General features: G+C 30.7%; 2 protein-coding genes across 3 annotated transcripts; one reads left to right on the top strand and one right to left on the bottom strand.

Annotated features, from left to right (window-relative positions):
• Window positions 1-4,192: 4,192 nt before the first annotated feature.
• Window positions 4,193-5,306, bottom strand: LOC146534749 (coiled-coil domain-containing protein 28A). Its single transcript, XM_085193113.1, has one exon. The coding sequence runs from the start codon at window positions 5,081-5,083 to the stop codon at window positions 4,487-4,489; it is 597 nt and encodes a 198-aa protein (XP_085049239.1). The 5' UTR covers window positions 5,084-5,306; the 3' UTR covers window positions 4,193-4,486.
• Window positions 5,307-5,524: 218 nt separating this feature from the next.
• On the top strand, window positions 5,525-16,678 carry LOC146534748 (RNA-binding protein RO60). Of its 2 annotated transcripts, none has more exons than XM_085192693.1 (12): window positions 5,525-5,591; window positions 5,862-6,183; window positions 6,276-6,450; window positions 7,250-7,408; window positions 7,965-8,176; window positions 10,204-10,409; window positions 10,525-10,661; window positions 11,064-11,195; window positions 11,395-11,559; window positions 12,129-12,262; window positions 12,667-12,917; window positions 13,262-16,678. In XM_085192693.1, exons 2-12 carry the CDS (start codon window positions 5,989-5,991, stop codon window positions 13,395-13,397), a joined length of 1,902 nt encoding a protein of 633 aa, XP_085048819.1. In that variant the 5' UTR covers window positions 5,525-5,591; window positions 5,862-5,988; the 3' UTR covers window positions 13,398-16,678. The 2 variants fall into 2 exon arrangements, with proteins under 2 accessions (XP_085048819.1, XP_085048820.1); XM_085192694.1 differs by lacking the exon at window positions 5,525-5,591 and adding an exon at window positions 5,603-5,730.
• Window positions 16,679-17,264: the final 586 nt, after the last annotated feature.

Here is a 17,264-nt window from a genome sequence, read left to right as displayed (position 1 = left end):
TTTTTTGTTGAGCTTAATAACTGAATGTCATACTTTATAATAATTATTACCCCGAGGGAATCGAACCCACTACTATCGCGTGTGCATTCAGGCATGGTACAATGGATATGATCTCTCTCTATTATCGAAAAAATATTTAAAAATGTTTTTTTATATGGCTTATAAATTTTCAATCTCTTTAGATCTACGAAAGTATATCGATCATTGACCAACAAACGAGGGTAAGCTATTTGTATTACATCAAGATCAGGATTAAAAAGGTACTACATATTCAGTTCATGGCCATCAATTCTTAAATGGTTTCCTTCGTTTTCTTTCAATGTCGTTTTCTGTGGAATCCAATATTATTTACTAGGGCGGGCTAACTAAAAATTACATGTACGTAATGTAAAGAAATATGTTGCGTTTTTTTTGTATGAAATATTCAAAAAATAAATTAAAAACTTAAAAAATACAATAAAGTTAATAAAAACATAGTACAACCAATTCTTATTGCTAAAGTATTTTTTTCAATTAATGTAGAAGCTATTGTAATAGGAATTATTGAGATTTTTATATTTAAATTACTCCTATTTTTTTTTTAAATATGTTTTTTATGTATCCCACATAATAAATATTGATATAATTCAGCATTGTTAAAATATTAATTCCACTTAAGAATAGTTTACAATAAAAGGAAATTAATCTACTTACCTTGCTCCTGTAGTGGAGGTGCTCTTCTCTCTTCTCGTCTCTCCATCGCACACGCAATATCACTCACTTTTATTTACATCGCGATCATTATCAGCTTTCTATATATAATACTAATATTATTTAAGATTTTTTTTAAAAATCCAATATTACAAAATAAATTATAATAAATCTTGCAAATATTTCCTTTACTCGTATATTAATAATAATCGTATACAAATTTTATTTTGACTTAACACTAGGTTCCCTCTGCTTACATTGCTTCAAACAAGATACAATGAGAAGCTAAGATAGAGAAAGAGATAGAGAAATAAATAAATATTCAAAAAGAGGCTAATTATAATATAAATAAGCATCATCTCCGCACTCAAAGCCAACTTTATCGTAGCCTTTGCTACGAGACGACGCTACGAACATTCTACGGCGTAGCAATTATGGCATGCAAATGGTAAATTAGCGAACATATAAATTATTATATTTTTCCTGCCTACACACAAATGAAAGGAAACAATTTCGTAGTTAAGATTAATTGCTGATAAGAGGAACAACGTAGAAATATTTTATAGCTACATATTTTTATATTAAGTATAGATTTGACGAAATATTTTTTAATTATAACAAATATACATACATACTATTAAGAAAATTAAATTAATCAGCATCACGTTATATCCCGCACACAGTAGGGTAGGCAGAGAGATTTTAGTGTTAAGACACTCCGTTCCCCATTTTCCACCGAATTCTGGAGGCGTTAGGTACATTAATTGAATGAATTTTATTAAAAAAATGTTTTGCTGTGAAAACTGAAACTTAAGTACTTTTAATCTATTTCAACTATTACCTTGATTAGTTTTTAGCTAATAGCCAAACTTGATATTAATTTTATTTATTTAAATTAATGCAATAAAAGATTCACTAAGCACGCGAACAACACTTTTAAAACCCAGAATATAAAACAACTTTATTAAATATTTAATTTAAATCCTCCTAACTAAATTTCCCGCTTTAACACCGTAAACTTTTCGTAGCTTCTATCCCATAACTTTTTATAAATAGTAAAATATCACTGAATTATACAAAATCTTTTATTAAATTTCAACTTTTATTATTGTTTTTATAGAAACGTTAAATATTATTTAGTTTTTGTAGGGTGGGGTGCGTAGGGTAACCGTTCACACGCTCGCACTGGCGGGGTCTTCCGAACCGACTGAGTACTGCCGTGGCAACTTCCACGCTACTCTCTTTGACCTTACATAAGCACTTTATGCTATCGACTACCACCGTTATCAAAGTTTGAATAACACAGAATATGGTTATTGTCCGAAATTGCTTTTGAAAATTAATATAAAACAACTTATTTATTCTTTTTTAAAATATTGCTATTTTATTTTATATTTTTTTAAGAATGATATTAGCTAAAAATTAGTATAATAGCAAGTTCTCTGTAAACAAATCTATTGAATTTAATTGGAATAGTAAATTCTTTTGTTTTTAATTTATTCAATTTTCGAGCGATCACAACTCCATTGTAAAAATTTTTGACGGCGATATTTCGACGTTTTAAGTAATAACAACAAAGATCTTATTACTATACATTAGAATTATGATATGGTCGAAGTCAGTAATACTTACTTGATCACGGGTTTAAATCGTGCGTGTATTAATATCTATTTAAGTTTCCTATCTTAGTTATTATATTTAGGTACTTTACAATATCTAGCTTTTTAATTGAAATTTTCTGTAGTTGCACAGAAAATTATAATATGGCGCACAGCTATGATAAATGAGTCATAAAACTAAATTATAAATAATATTTTACAGCTATTTGTTGCCATTCTTGTAAAAAAGAAAACAGAGACATATAACTCCATTCGCTATATAATTTTAAAAACAATATTTATAAGAATAGTTTATTATCCAATTTAGTATTTGTCTTCAAATCCATTACCATCGTGTTTACACTCTGACGCTGTGCTACTTCACCATAACAACCTCAAATTCTACGCTCTATGTAGACAAGACGCTGCGTTAAGCTCCATTACTCAACTTGCCATGTCTCAACAATTAGGTGGAAAATGGGGAACGCTGTAACGTTACGATAGGTTCCCTCAGCCCGCTGTGAGTAAAAAAGTGAATAGTTCATCTAAGTATTAATAGTTACTAATCTGTAGAAAAATAATATTTCAAAAGTATAAGAGAAATAATTGAATAAAATGACGTACCTACTATTTTTATTAAGAAAAATAATATAGGCTTAGTATACCAAAATTCTGATTCTCTGAACACTGGATATGGTAACCCAAACTGATGGTCAAAATTTTATGTTATTATTTTTTCCGCCGCCGAATTCTAGAGGCATTTCGTGTTGAGTGGCGCTTAACGCCGCTCTTCGCCTCGACACCAGAGCGAAGAAATGAAAATAAATATTTCATTTCCTCGTGTGGGGATTGGAGAGAGGATCGAACCCACAACCGTCGCATTACAGTCACACCCATGTGCCGCTGCTCCACGACGACCAAAGTACATAAGGTAAATTGTGGAGTCTTCACAGATTGTGAATTGAATTTTTTATTTTGAGCGTTATTCAAGTCAAAGCTATAAGAAATAAATTTTGAAAAATTCCACTCGTTTACAATATGGTAAATAAATATAAGAGTACGCGCCTACTCTTACGTCGATTTTTTTTAAGCCTGTGTCGTATTTTCTCATTTTTTTATGGGGTAGGCAGAGGGAACCTGGAAACCTCTAACACTTAAGACACCCCGTTCCCATTACACTCCCGTTTACCACTTTCTACAGAAATCTGGAGGCATTGAAAATATTTAATATTTCATTTCCTCGAGTGGTCACACGCTTGTGCCCCTAGTCCACAACTGTCCTTAAGTTTTGTTGAAAATATATAAATTTTACAGACATATTAGGAGATGAGATTAATGCGTTCAACCAAATTACAGCTTTATAATATTAGTATAGAATATAGATAAATGTTTAAATAAATGCATAGATGATTCTATTCTTCCTAGTCCTACTTACTCTTTATTTTTTTGAATTAAAAAATCTTACGTGGGTATTCCTAAAAGAGACCAGAAGACTTTACCAATGACTTAACACAAGTTATTCAGTATGATGATAAAAAATATTTAGTAATTGTTGGCAAACAAAAATCATTTTAAATTGAGACTATCATAGTGCCACTTTGCTGTACAACTGGTCTACAGTAAAGTAATAAGTATAAAAATACTTTAATTGCAAAATATACCTAATGCCTATATATACCTATGTATTAGGTATATTTTAATAAAATAAATTTGGTAATTTAAGCATTTAGTTAATATGTTTAAAAATAAGAATGAATCGTCATTTCTTAGTTTTAAACATATTATCTTTATGCATGCTTGCTATGTGCACTATAAACTATATAAATATTTCACTGTGTTGTTTGCATTTTTTTTCAAATTTCACTAGAGACTTGAGATGAAGTTTTAGGTAAAAGAAAATATTATTTTGTAATATATATTTTTAAAATCTTTATTTAATAAAAAATGTCTAAATGTTAGTGAGAAAATAAAAATAATTCATACTCCCAAATGAGGATTGAACCCACAGTCATTCAAAAGCAGTCAAACATTATCCCACTACACCAAATTAAAAAAAAAATACAGTACTGCATTTCATTTTAAATATAATTACACATTAAGATCCCATCTGAAAAACATTATTTACAAACATAGCTTTACATACATCCAATAATTGTGAACAAACTATTCTAATTAGCATTGTTTAGACTTCACTGCTTCTACTCTTTATTACTACTACTTGATGTTGGAACACCTTCAGATTGTAGAAGCTCAATTGATGTGGATAATTGTTCTAAACTGTGCACTAACTGTGCCATTTTATCATTAGAAGCTGAATTTTCAAAACTGTCTTCAGTAGCTTTCTCAGCATCACCATATAACCGGAAGTGAAGCCTAGCTAAATGTTCCTGCTGATCTCTTATACTTATCATCTGCTCCATACTACACCCAGTCCCAAAGGCACTAAGTTTACCAGTATGAAAGTCATCAAGAAGTTCTAGTAAAGCTTTTTCCATATGTTTTACATCAGGGGTTTCTTTAGGTACATTTTTCGGTCTATTAGTATTGTTCCGCATAAAGTCGCGATGTAAGCGTCTTTCGTTAACATAAGACACTTTCGCAGAATCATTTAAACTGTTGTTTCCAGTACTTGTAAACGTTTGTTGATTTTTCGATGTAAGACTTGCTGCACCACTTGACAGCTTATTGCTTGTAACAGGAGATGTTGCAGGTTGAGAAACTTTCTGTTCCTCTTCCTCCCCCTCATTCTGCATTAGTTGTTGCGTTTCGTTAGCTTCTTCTAAATCTAAACTCATGTATCTGGTTACTGTGATGACTTATACTAAATATTATAGCATTATATACAATTATACTAAATGTGTTCGAATGTAAAGTAGTTATAATGTAATTAAAATAACATACAATAACAATAAGGCAATTTTATACGCTTTATAAGATTGACTTCAAAATTACCTAAAGTAAATAAAGATAAATCCGAATTCACTGCTGTGATTAATCTTTATTTGTCAAAATTCCAGTGTCAACTGACAAGTTGTCAACAATGTGTCAAATTATGAATCCAATAATGCAGATAAACATTACATAACACAATGCACACAGATTGGCAGAACAAAATTAGAACTGTTGAACTGTTGAAATAAATATACGGTATTTGTTAAATGTTGCTTATTGATTGAGAAATTTAAATTGATTATATTTGTATATTGTACGATAATTATTTCTTTTGATAAAATCATTGTGATTTCAACTAGCAACACTTATTATTAGTTGTCAAATAATAAACCAGAAAAGAAAACTATCAAGGTACGTTTAATAATTTTTGTATATTTTTGGATATTGTGTCATTCGTATTACATTTAAAACTATTCTATGTGCATAACTTTTTAAAAAATTATAACATATGACTAGTATAATTACAGGCTTTATGCTTTATAAACTATAGGTCAACCTCCATTGTCTATTTTTTTCTGGCCACATCCTCAATAATTGTGGCACATGTTTCGCTCGAGTACCGACAAAAAAATATATTGTATTCGTTCAATGCTCTGACCTAACGACTCTCTTCTTTTTTAGGTGGATGCTGTGTTGCTAAACATATTTTAAACCACTTACCTGGATGATACAATATTTGCATATTGTTATTTTTTTATGTACCCATTGTATCGTCTTTATAAGTAATACCGGCGAATAGTTGTTAACAATGACGGCGTTACCATCTCTCGACCCGAAACTTCGAAACCGTATAACGAGATATTTGCACACTGGAAATGAAATTCCAAAATATTATCCTGGATGCTGGACTTCTCATTATTTTGAAGTTGATAAACTGAAAGCTATTGATGAAGCCTTAGTGAATGGACAGAATAATGTTGAAGTCTTTGACATCATCTTAAAGGTATATTGTTTAAATAACAATGTTATTAAATATTTATGATTCAAGGAAACTAAATATATAATGTAATCTTTAAAATATATATATTATTTTAGGCATACAAAGATGGATGGTATACAAGATTTGAAACTATTGCATTTGCATTAGCAAAATGCCTTCTAATTGGTTCTCCTGCATTAAAAGAAGCTACATACAAAGTTGCCTCAGAAATATGTAATACTACTGAAGAAATGATGCTGTTCAATAAATTCACCAGATTATTACAAACAGGTAGGCTTATTGCTATCCTTTTAAATATATTGAATCATTATGTTGTTATATTGTATTGTTTATATATAGCAAAGTAGGTGCAAAGACCCTAGTGACAAGAAACACCGTCCTTGTCTTCATTTCTGAATTGTACACATTGCATGTTGAGTGTTAAACTTAATGCGATACTTTGTTATTAAATCATTTATTGCGCTGTGTGAGGAATGAACCCACAAATATTATATTTACAGTTGAATGCTACGTTATTGTCACAATAGCCTTATTTTGCCTTTATACCTATATCCTATTTACAAAGACATGACATAAAAAAAATGAATCAAAAAAGTTTATAGGTCATAATAAATTACTTTCTTATTTTTTATTAATAATGATTAAATACTTGACATTTTAAAATGGCTATGGCTTTGCCTGCTTCAGCTTATTTTTTATTGTACCCTATATATTATTCCAATGTTTAACCTATATTACTGTAAAGTGTTCTCTAAATCTCTTCACCACTTTTTGTAAGTTAATGGGTAAATATCCACCCTGACCAATTATAAAAGTAAGATTGGCTGTGACAATCAGACAAACATTCTATGCTTTTGTTTTAATTCTTGTGTATGGATCTCTAAATTAATGAAATGAAAAAAAGTTAGATACTAGAAAAAAATTACTGCTATATAGAATATATTTAGTCTTAAAATTGTTTAATACAATAGACAATTTCTCCCTGTTGTATCAAAAATTATTTTAGCTGAATAATCTATAATTTTGTTTTTCAATAATTATGTATTATTAATATAATCAATATTAAAAGGTAATGGTCGTGGCTGGTGTAAGCATGTCCAAGGATGGTATACAAGCAAAGATCCAATGGAGTTGGCAAAAGAGATATCAAGAGTGAAGGCAAGACATGGTCGGTCTCATAAAACTCTATTACGCAAATCACATGTAAAAATACCTGAACATGATCATGGTAAATATTAAAATCTTAAAGTTTGCTTTTAATTTAACTTCATTTTTAAGGATATAGCAAGTTCATCTCTCTCCATCTCCCTTTCTCAAAATGCATATATAATAAGACTAGTGGACCCGAACGCGCCTACGCCCGCTTGAACTATACAAATATTTAATAAATATATGAAATTATTTTCAGTTTTCAATAGAGAGATGCGTTAAGCAAGCTCATTTTGGGTGACATTTTCTAACAACAAACTTTGCAAATCGTTGCTTAGCAACGGTCGCCAACCGACGGTTGTTATTAACATGGTGGAATAAATTGCATGTCAAATTAATAAGTATTTTAATATATTGGTATATATCGAAAATATTGCAAATAAGAGAAAAAAAAGTATCCTTTGTTCATCCCGAGATCCTCAAGTCTCTCTATATGAGTATCTTATCACAATTAAATTACCGGTTTGGCCCTGATTGCGTAAAAGACAGACAGAGAGACAAGAGTTACTTTCGAATTTATAATATAGGTATGGATATTATGGTAATTTTTAACTTATTTTTGTCCTTCATTTTAGCTAGAGATGCAGTTGTCAAATATGCAATTATTGGATTGAAGAGAGCTAAGCAACTTTTGGGGGCTGCAGAAGGAACTGAAGAAGTTTTCAACTATATACAGAAGGTAGAAGACTTTCGTCATTGTGAGGATCCAGTTGCTGCAGCAGCTATTGCAACTCAGAACCAATTTACTATAGACCATGTGCCTGGACATTTGCTCACATCTCAAGAGGTACATGTGATATTTTATTATTTAACTAGCGGACGGGCGCAGCTTCGGTAGCTTATTTAGGGGTGAATTCTAATAAACTATGAAACATGTGTTCAATGATATATTTTTAAGAGTCTAAGTTTCAATTTTTATAAGAATCTGTGGTGATTTAAAGATTTTTCCATACGAACTTTCAACCCCTTATTTGCACCCTTAGGGGGTAAATTCTAGAAAATCATGAAACACATGTTCAATTAAATATTTTTAGGAGTCTAAATTTAAAATTTTATAGTAATCGGTGACGTTTTAAAGATTTTTCCATACAAACTTTCAACCCCTATTTCACCCCTTTAGAATTAAAATTTTTCAAAATCCCTTCTTAGTGGATGTCCAAATTACGAAAGTAAACATCTGTCCAAATTCCACGTTTCTATCATCAGCGGTTACGGTTGTGCGTGCGTCTTACCTCAGTCAGTGAGGACAAGTCCTTTTATATATTATTTAACTAGCGACCCTCTTGCGGCTTCGCCCGCTATAACTACTGGATTATTCATATAATGTATGTTTGCAAAGCACTTAAGATAATGTGAAAATAAATGAAACCCTAATGCAACCCGCATTTTCGTAGTTTCAATAAGGATTTTCCAATTGTTTTACACAGTAAGGATTTTTTAGTAGGTACCGTAATTTTAAATCTGTGCTGCTAATCTTTTCAAGTACTTATTAAAATATATTTAAATGACTATTTTGAGATAGTTAAATGACTATTTTTAAACGGAAGAAATTAAAAACAAAAACCTACCTACTAATAACTACTACAAAAAATATGAAACCAAATATATCGCGCTGAAATAATACATTCAACTTCAATTATCCAATACGTACAAACGCATCTAAATCTTCGTTGCTATAGAGGCAGGCGGTTTTCGAGCTTGTGGTTAATGCTGATGAAGGTATTCTGTCCCTGATGAAAAGCAAGCACTACGTGGCTGCCTGTGAGGAAAATTAAATAGAATGCATCGGCCGGGAATCGAACCCGGGCCGCCCGCGTGGCAGGCGAGCATTCTACCACTTAACCACCGATGCGTGTAAGGCAGGCGGGCGGACGCGCTCGTATAAGCAAAACGTCGCGGGGCGCGTTTCGCAGCAAGGATTTTTTGATATTGTAACAACTTCTAAAGTACTTATTAAAATGAAAAACAGTAAAAGACAGTTTTGATCTACATTAAATGGCCAACGTAACTAATATACTTATTTATATGCTGAGAGTAAGGGATAAGTGAAACTTGAGTAACATACAGCTGATGTGTCAACGGCGGGATGTGTCAACAATTAAATGCGTTTTTCTCTATTACTATTCGCAATTTCGAAACAGTGTAAAAAGCAAATTTTATCTTCGTTTAACGTAGAAATTTAATAAAGTATTTTAAAGGATAAGGATTAATACCATTATGAAAATATATCCCTCACAAAAAAAAATATATTGAAATTACTATTTTTAGGCAGAAATATGATCACTACACGTTATTCTTAAAAGATACGAATATGCTCTCGCGGACTTTTTTGTAAATCTTATTAAGAGGAACAATACTCCAGTACATTATTTTCATGTAGTACTTACCATTAAAGTAGCGCATGCGCGAAAGTGTCTCAACGGGTAGGACTTTATACACATTTATCGTATTTATGTTAATTTACATAAGAATGTACAAATAATAAACTATATATAAACCTTCTACGAAAAACACTCGACCTAATGGTGAAAACAGCATAAAAATCCGTTGGGTGGTTTAGAAGAAGAAGAGTTAGAAACAACAGACAGACACGAAAAGCGACTTTGTTTTATAAGATATAGGATAATATTATTACATTTGATTAATATTCTTGTGGACTGTCAAAATGTATACTATATGTAATTTAGTGTAGCATATCATTTCATAAGTTGTGCAAGCACAGAAAGTAAAATACTAAATATTTAATTTCCTTGAACCTATAACAATGTGCCACAACTGACCTCCATCTCTAAATATGACTATATTCTTTGACAGGTCTGGAATGCAATTCTACCACAATTCTCTTTGAGAGAATTATTGTACAATATCCAACGCATTCACAACATGGGCTTCCTCAATGCCGATTCCACCACCACAGATATACTGATCTCACTTTTAAACAATCAAGATTTAATAAAGAAATCCAAAATCACTCCAATCGAAGTTTATATCGCCTTATGCAATTACAACAAGAAAACTAGGTATGTATATACAGATAGGTTATTATTATTTCTTAATAAATAAATTAAGAATACAATATAAAGTAATGCTACTGATATTAATATATATGTTTTTAAAGAACTATTGTGTTTGTAGACCATTGAAGTATGAGAAAGCCAAAGTAGCTCAAGAGAAGCAAACTCGACGTCGTACTCGACAAATCCTCGATACCAAAACTGGGCAATGGGAGTGGAACGTCACCAGACGCCACCCCAAGGAAGTGAAGTACTGGGGTAAGTGTATATACATAAGTACATCTTAATCTTGAAATGTTATATTTTTTTTGTGGAGCATTGCACATAGGCATAGACTTTTAATGTAGACACCATAGTAGTGGGCTTGTTTTCCGCTTGTGGGAATGAATTATTTTTATTTCTTTGCTCTAGTTATAAGACAAAGCGCATGCGGTTTGTTCTGCCATTCAATAAGTAATGTTCCAAAAATTTAAAAATATAATTAAAAATTAATTGAATTGAAAAGTAGTGAAAAGAGTTTTTTAACATTAGATTCCTTTTGCCTATCCCTATGATATATGTGGAATATAGCGTGAAGTTAAAAAATATATATTGTTAAAAAAGTATATATTTAAGACAATATTATATAATTATGTCAATATATTAATATTATGTTGCTAGGTATCGACCAGCCAGCCAATACAGCAGTGATAGCCTCTCTCAACAAGCTCCTTGATCAAACATGGCTGCTCACTCCACCCACTAACATCCGTTACCTGATCACTTTGGATATGAGACACCATATGTTTAAAGGTATTTTATTAAAACTAAAAAAAAAATACTAAACAAAAAATAACCTTATATTTAATGCATTTTGTAAAATTGCTATCCATTTAAATATTTTATAATTTGTGCCACCTCTGTAGCAATAATTAAAAACAATAATTATTATAAAAAATCAAATGACTACATTTTTATATATATTTAACTAAATGAAAAATTATTATTATAGGTCGTCATTTTTGCAAAAGTTATGTAATTCCAAAGAAAGGTAAGAAGACAACAGCGAAGAGTACTCCCGGGGCTGGCGGTGATGGTGACAATGAGAAACAAGAAAGCAAAAAACATTTGTTGGCCGAGTGCTTCTATAATAAGAATGTAACCCCTGGTCATGCCGGTAAGTTATAGTACTAAAGAGAAGTAATAGGGTAAAGTGGCACAGCATGTGACTAAACTGCAATGGTTGTGGGTTCAATTGCCAATCGGAAATATGAAACTGAGTGCCTTTAACACTAGGGCTATAAAATATTTCAAACCTATATCTAAAGAAATTAATCAAGATACCTCAACAGTTTAGATGTAGGATTTTTTTTTATTTCACGATTTTTATCCATACCTGTTCTGGGAAAAAAAAATGTATTATGCTCTTATAGAGTAGTTAAAACGGTGGTTTCCTTTAAAAAGGTGCTGACAAAAACACTGTATAAAATCTTTTTAACTTAAAACTGTTTTCAACTTATTGTAGACTGTAGACAGAAGGAACTTAGTGTTAAGACACTCCATCTTCACTTTCAGCCTAATTTTCGAGACATTGCATGAATGATAGTCCTCAACGCCGCGCTTTGCCTTGGTACCGGAGCCAGTACTAGAGAAAGAAGGAATTGAACCCATAACTAGCGTTTACAGTTAGATGTTGTGCCTCGTATTTCTTAATATTCTGTCTTAATATATTTGTAACTTTTTTAGCAATCATATTGGCTCTACAACTACTGAAACGTGAGAATAACGTAAAGCTAGCAGTCTTCACCGAGGAGGGAATAGAACTTGTGACCATTGAACGCAACTTCAGCAACATTGGTGAAGCCGAGTTTGTTTTAAGGGTGAGTCATTACATAATTTTATAAAATGTATATATGAATTTTTATTCATATTTTCTTTTAGATATGATATATGATATTTTTCTGTGCCTAAGATTATTTTTATTAGCTGGCATTTTATAATGAATATAAAACATATATAAGGCCGACGTGGCGCAGGGGCACAAGGGTGTGACTGTAACGCGATGGTTGTGGGTTCGATCCCCACTTTCCGCCGAATTCTGTAGGCATTGCGTGTTGAGTGGCGAAATTCAACGCTGCTCTTTATCTGCCAGAGCGTGGAAATCGCAATATTATTTAAATATAAATAATCAACTATCACATTTACAGTCCAGCTCTTACCCACTGCATAAAGACGACCTCTATCCAATGGTATAAGTCAAACTTATTATAAACTTTGTTAACAGAAAGCAAACCTAGGCCGCGTTCAACTAGACGCACCAATCGAGTGGGCAGCAAAACACAACCAAAAATTCGATGTCTTCATAAACATGGTGGACCGGACCACTCGTTATACGGAGCTGGATATATTTGCCCGCGGCGGTCGTGGACCAGGCGGCAAATATGGACCACCACCGTCGCCCTCGAAGGAAATAGCGGATCATTGCCCCGTTAGAGCCCTGGAGCGTTACAGGAAGAAAGGGGTTAATGATGCTAAGTGAGTTTTTTTTGTTGTTTAGCTATTTTCATTGTTAATTGTATATTGTTATGTTTTTTGATTTCTTAAACAAGGATAGAATATTTGTAGGTGTTAATATGTTGTTTAAATATATTACCTTCTTTTATTGTAAAATTTTTAAATATTACAATTTTTTTTAAGTTTATCGAAACCCAAGAATATATAATAAATTCTTAGTTTCTCTTTTTGACATTTTATCAAAAGATACCAAATCCCAGATTTGCTTAAGAAACAATATTTCAATATTTTTGTAATTCTAAAGACAGAACATAACATTTAAAAATTACATAAATTAATGTTATTAACACATTTAAAAATTTCAGATTGATTGTTCTATCACTGGCTTCACTCCGAGTAGCAACAACTGACGGCAGCCATGAGGGTGTTCTTGACATTGTGGGCATCGACGAACACGTGCCCAAAGTTATGGACGCCTTTGTACTTGGACAGTTCAAGTAAACTTGAACCAATATACTCATATTCATAAACATTTCTTAAAAAATATATATTTATCTCATTTTTTTTATGGTAAGAGCTGGGTTTTTATTCTTACTGGTTCTAGATACTGAACAAATATTAAAAGCCAGGTAGTAAATCTTTATAATAGATTATCTAAATTTGAAAATTTAAATTTGTAAGACAATAAAATATCAGCAAAATTGATAAAATTTACATATTGTGACGTTTTGCTCTCTCTATCTCTTATAAGCTTAAAATAACAGTTAGGACTAGTAGTGTTAGAAGAAAAATTAAAAAAAAAACTTTCATAACTAATAAAAACTATTTGAATAGAGAATGTTTATGAATATGAATTTGTCTCGATGATGTCAATTCAAAGCAACAATGGTATCATATAACCTTCCGAATGTTAATTTCATTCACCACAATGTGTTCTGGACCCTGAAATGTTGCAAAAAAAAATTATACATAGCAATTTCCTCATTAACTCTTATAGTAAAGTATCGTGCTCACTTGTATTATTTTGAGAAAATAATCTTGAAAAGTTTTATGTGAAACAATCATTATTTTACGTATTTAATAATTTAATGATGATATTTTATATTTTACTGTTCATAATTTATTTTTCTGTACTGTCAGGTAAATACATATATTACATATATCACCATCGATATTTATTACAACAAAATTAATAATAAGTGTGGAAATAATACTTGCAAAATGTGAAAAATAATAATATGTTTTTTAATAGTGTACTGCCAAAAAAATTAAATTCATTGCTATATACCTAGACCAGTCTTAAACGTGAAGTATCGAATTCTATTCGGTTAATAGTTTGCTTTTTGTACTAAATCTTTAAAGTAGTTATTTTTAGTGGTTCGAACACTTTTAAATGGAGTGTTTTTATGTGTTTTTTATACGTTATTGACAAAAACTCTAAGAGTTGTTTTGTTTCTTTTTTGCCTAACTATTATTAGCTTTGTGCTTGATTGTAGGTGAAAGGGTTATTAATTATTATGTAGGTATTATCACAATATATTACTGAACTTTTTTTAAATTATTTTTTGTCGTTATTTACTTTTCTACACACTAGTGTATTGTTTAATTATTAGATTTGACATATGGTCCTAAAGCCTGTAATTTTTATCTAACTGAAACCATTGACGACTTACTTGTTAATTTTTATCTGGAAATGATATTTTTTGTATCAATTCTAATAGAAAACTTGGATCTCTGTCTGAGCCTTATAAGGGCAAGTCTGTTATGTTTAGTTAGCGTTGTGCATAGGTATTATATGAATTTATTTGCTTCAGTTTCTAAGTCGGTATAGAATTTCCGGTAGTGACATCGAAAGTGACGTTTTTTTTTTAAATTTCTTTATCATTGTCGCTCCTAGGCTTAATATAATGCTTCATGCAAAATATTCTTATATGATAAGAATCAATGTGTATTTGTAGTTGTTTAACCCTAGCGCCTAAGGTATGGTTTTGTTCTTTAAACGTTTTTGATGTTAATAAAACTGTGGTTATGTATTTTATCGTAGCCTTACTTTATACAGCTTGTGGTTTGTAAAACAGGGTCTTTTTGGTCATACAAAAAAATTGTCACCTGATGCTCACTGCACTCACATATAAAGTGTTCATTCATAAAATAACGTGAGATTGCGGTGTTTTAAAAAAACGAAATCATTTTTATTTTTTAACTATAAAAGAAAATTTAAAAAAAAAAGAACCGCCAATTCCTGTTTAATGTTTGAACGCCAGTACTTTTATAGTTATTGTGTTTGAAAATTTTATTTATTATGCTGTTTTTTTTAAACGTATTGAAACTGTGGTTGGTGTGGTTGTGCGTTAAACTATTCTATTTGCCAAAGTAAAATATGCATTTGTAATTTTATCGTCTAAGTACTGGCTGGCAGACATTTTATTAGCAATATTTTTAATAATAGCATATCTTACGTATTATAAAAATATGAAGATTGATACATGCTCATTATTATTTTTGAGAAAAAAGAAATATTAAAGAGAAATATTAAATTTTATTTGTTGAAAACATATCCAAACATGAGTTGATATTTTAAAATAACAATAATTTGAATGACTAAAAATTAAGCAAAAGAATTTACGAGTGCCTTCTAATAATGTTCAAACAAAACAATTTTTCTTTCAAAAATATATTAGTTTTTTTTTTGTTTCAATAATTTAACCTGTATGAGCATGTATCAAGTTTCCCACTGTTCGTAGTAATAAGTGAATCCGTTTCAAAATGTTAGTTACTTTTGTACTGATATGAGCGGAATTTTCAGAATCTGTGATCACATGGTACTCTCTCGGGTTTAAGTCATTTTTTATATCTGAATGTTAAAAATCGAAACCTAAAACTCGAAATTGTTAGGTATACGTTTTTTTTTTCTATTACGTACGTTAGTTTTGTTGAAGAATGTTTTTAGATAACCAATTCCTTAGTATTATTATAAATGACCAACATTTATTTATTTATCGAACTATCGGTGGGTTTCAATAATTATGTGTAAAACCCCATTGATTTTGTCTTAAAAATATTTGTGTCAAATTAATATTATCACTGTCACTTAATATTTGTGAAACGTATTTATTTTTAAGCTTCGTTCTTCGAAAATAGCATTCTGTGATTAATGATGCCTTGGCAACTCCAGACCTTAGTGATATTTTTAGCAAAAGGCTGGTTTTTCTTTGTGAAACTAAATTGAAACGAAAAAGAAAACGGCCAATTTAGGTAATAGTTTTAAAGTTCCAAATAATTGAAAAAGTGATAAAAAAAATCAGTAAACAGCAATAACTAAAGATTTTATAATCTACATTTTCGACTACTTAAATTGTTACATTGCTGTAGATTATATTTTTTTTCCTTTTGTAAAGCTTTTTTTTTTGTAGTTATGATTTTTTTTTTGCTATTGGAAGGTATGGTAAGGCTGTTTTCATAAAAGCGCTACTAGCTAAAAATTGTCATGAACATTGGAAAAAAATACAAATTATAATTTTTCCGAAAAGGGATTACGTTTTTATGAAAACAAACCACTAAACTTTTCTGAATTTGTTATAAACCAATCCGTCCTATTTGGAAAATTTCTTTCATTTTCATTTTTATAAATCCCACATTAGTTTAGTGCATAATACGATTTGTGTAACCATTCACTGCGGCATATCAACAGCACCCTAAAATAAATATAACAAATATGTAACAACATTTTTAAAATGTACTTTCATGTTTTGTTTCATGTTAAATAAACTTCTGAACTAAGTTATGTGAATTTTATTTTATCCTAAATCTTTTTCATTTTCAGTTGTAATTGTAAGATGATGTTTATTTTATATTTAAAACAAACTTTCATGTAAGGTTCATTTATAAAATCCTTTTGATAATGTAGCCTGTATTTCACATTTATTACATTTTTAAAAATAACTGATAAGAGAGATTAGAAATGATAACGAAATATAAAAACAAGATTGTTTTAATGTTGAAATTAAATTTCGTGAGGCCAGCCATGGCGCAGGGGCACAAACGTGCGACTGTCAACGCGACAAGTTGTGTGTTCAACTTTCACTCCAGAAAATGAAATATTAAATTTTTTATCCCTCGGAACCAGGCAAAGCGCGGCGTTGATTTCCTCTGCCGCCCCAAAGTGGGGCTAGGAAGTAACTTAGCACTAGGTTCTCCCTGCCTTTCCTTTCCTATGTGTAAAATAAAAAAAAAAAAAATTACGTAAAACATTAAATGTTAGCAATCGTTTTCACAACTTTTTAAAAACTACCAGTATTCGTGTAAAAGTATCATCTCTAAAATTTGGTTTCCATTGATTGGTTCCATTGAGTGATTTAATTTATTATT

This window comes from Heliconius melpomene, chromosome 11 (genome assembly GCF_056956725.1).
Source record: "Heliconius melpomene rosina isolate 202511_hmr_F chromosome 11, ASM5695672v1, whole genome shotgun sequence".
Classification (NCBI taxonomy): Eukaryota; Metazoa; Arthropoda; class Insecta; order Lepidoptera; family Nymphalidae; genus Heliconius; species Heliconius melpomene.
This window is presented reverse-complemented; position numbering and strand designations above follow the sequence as displayed.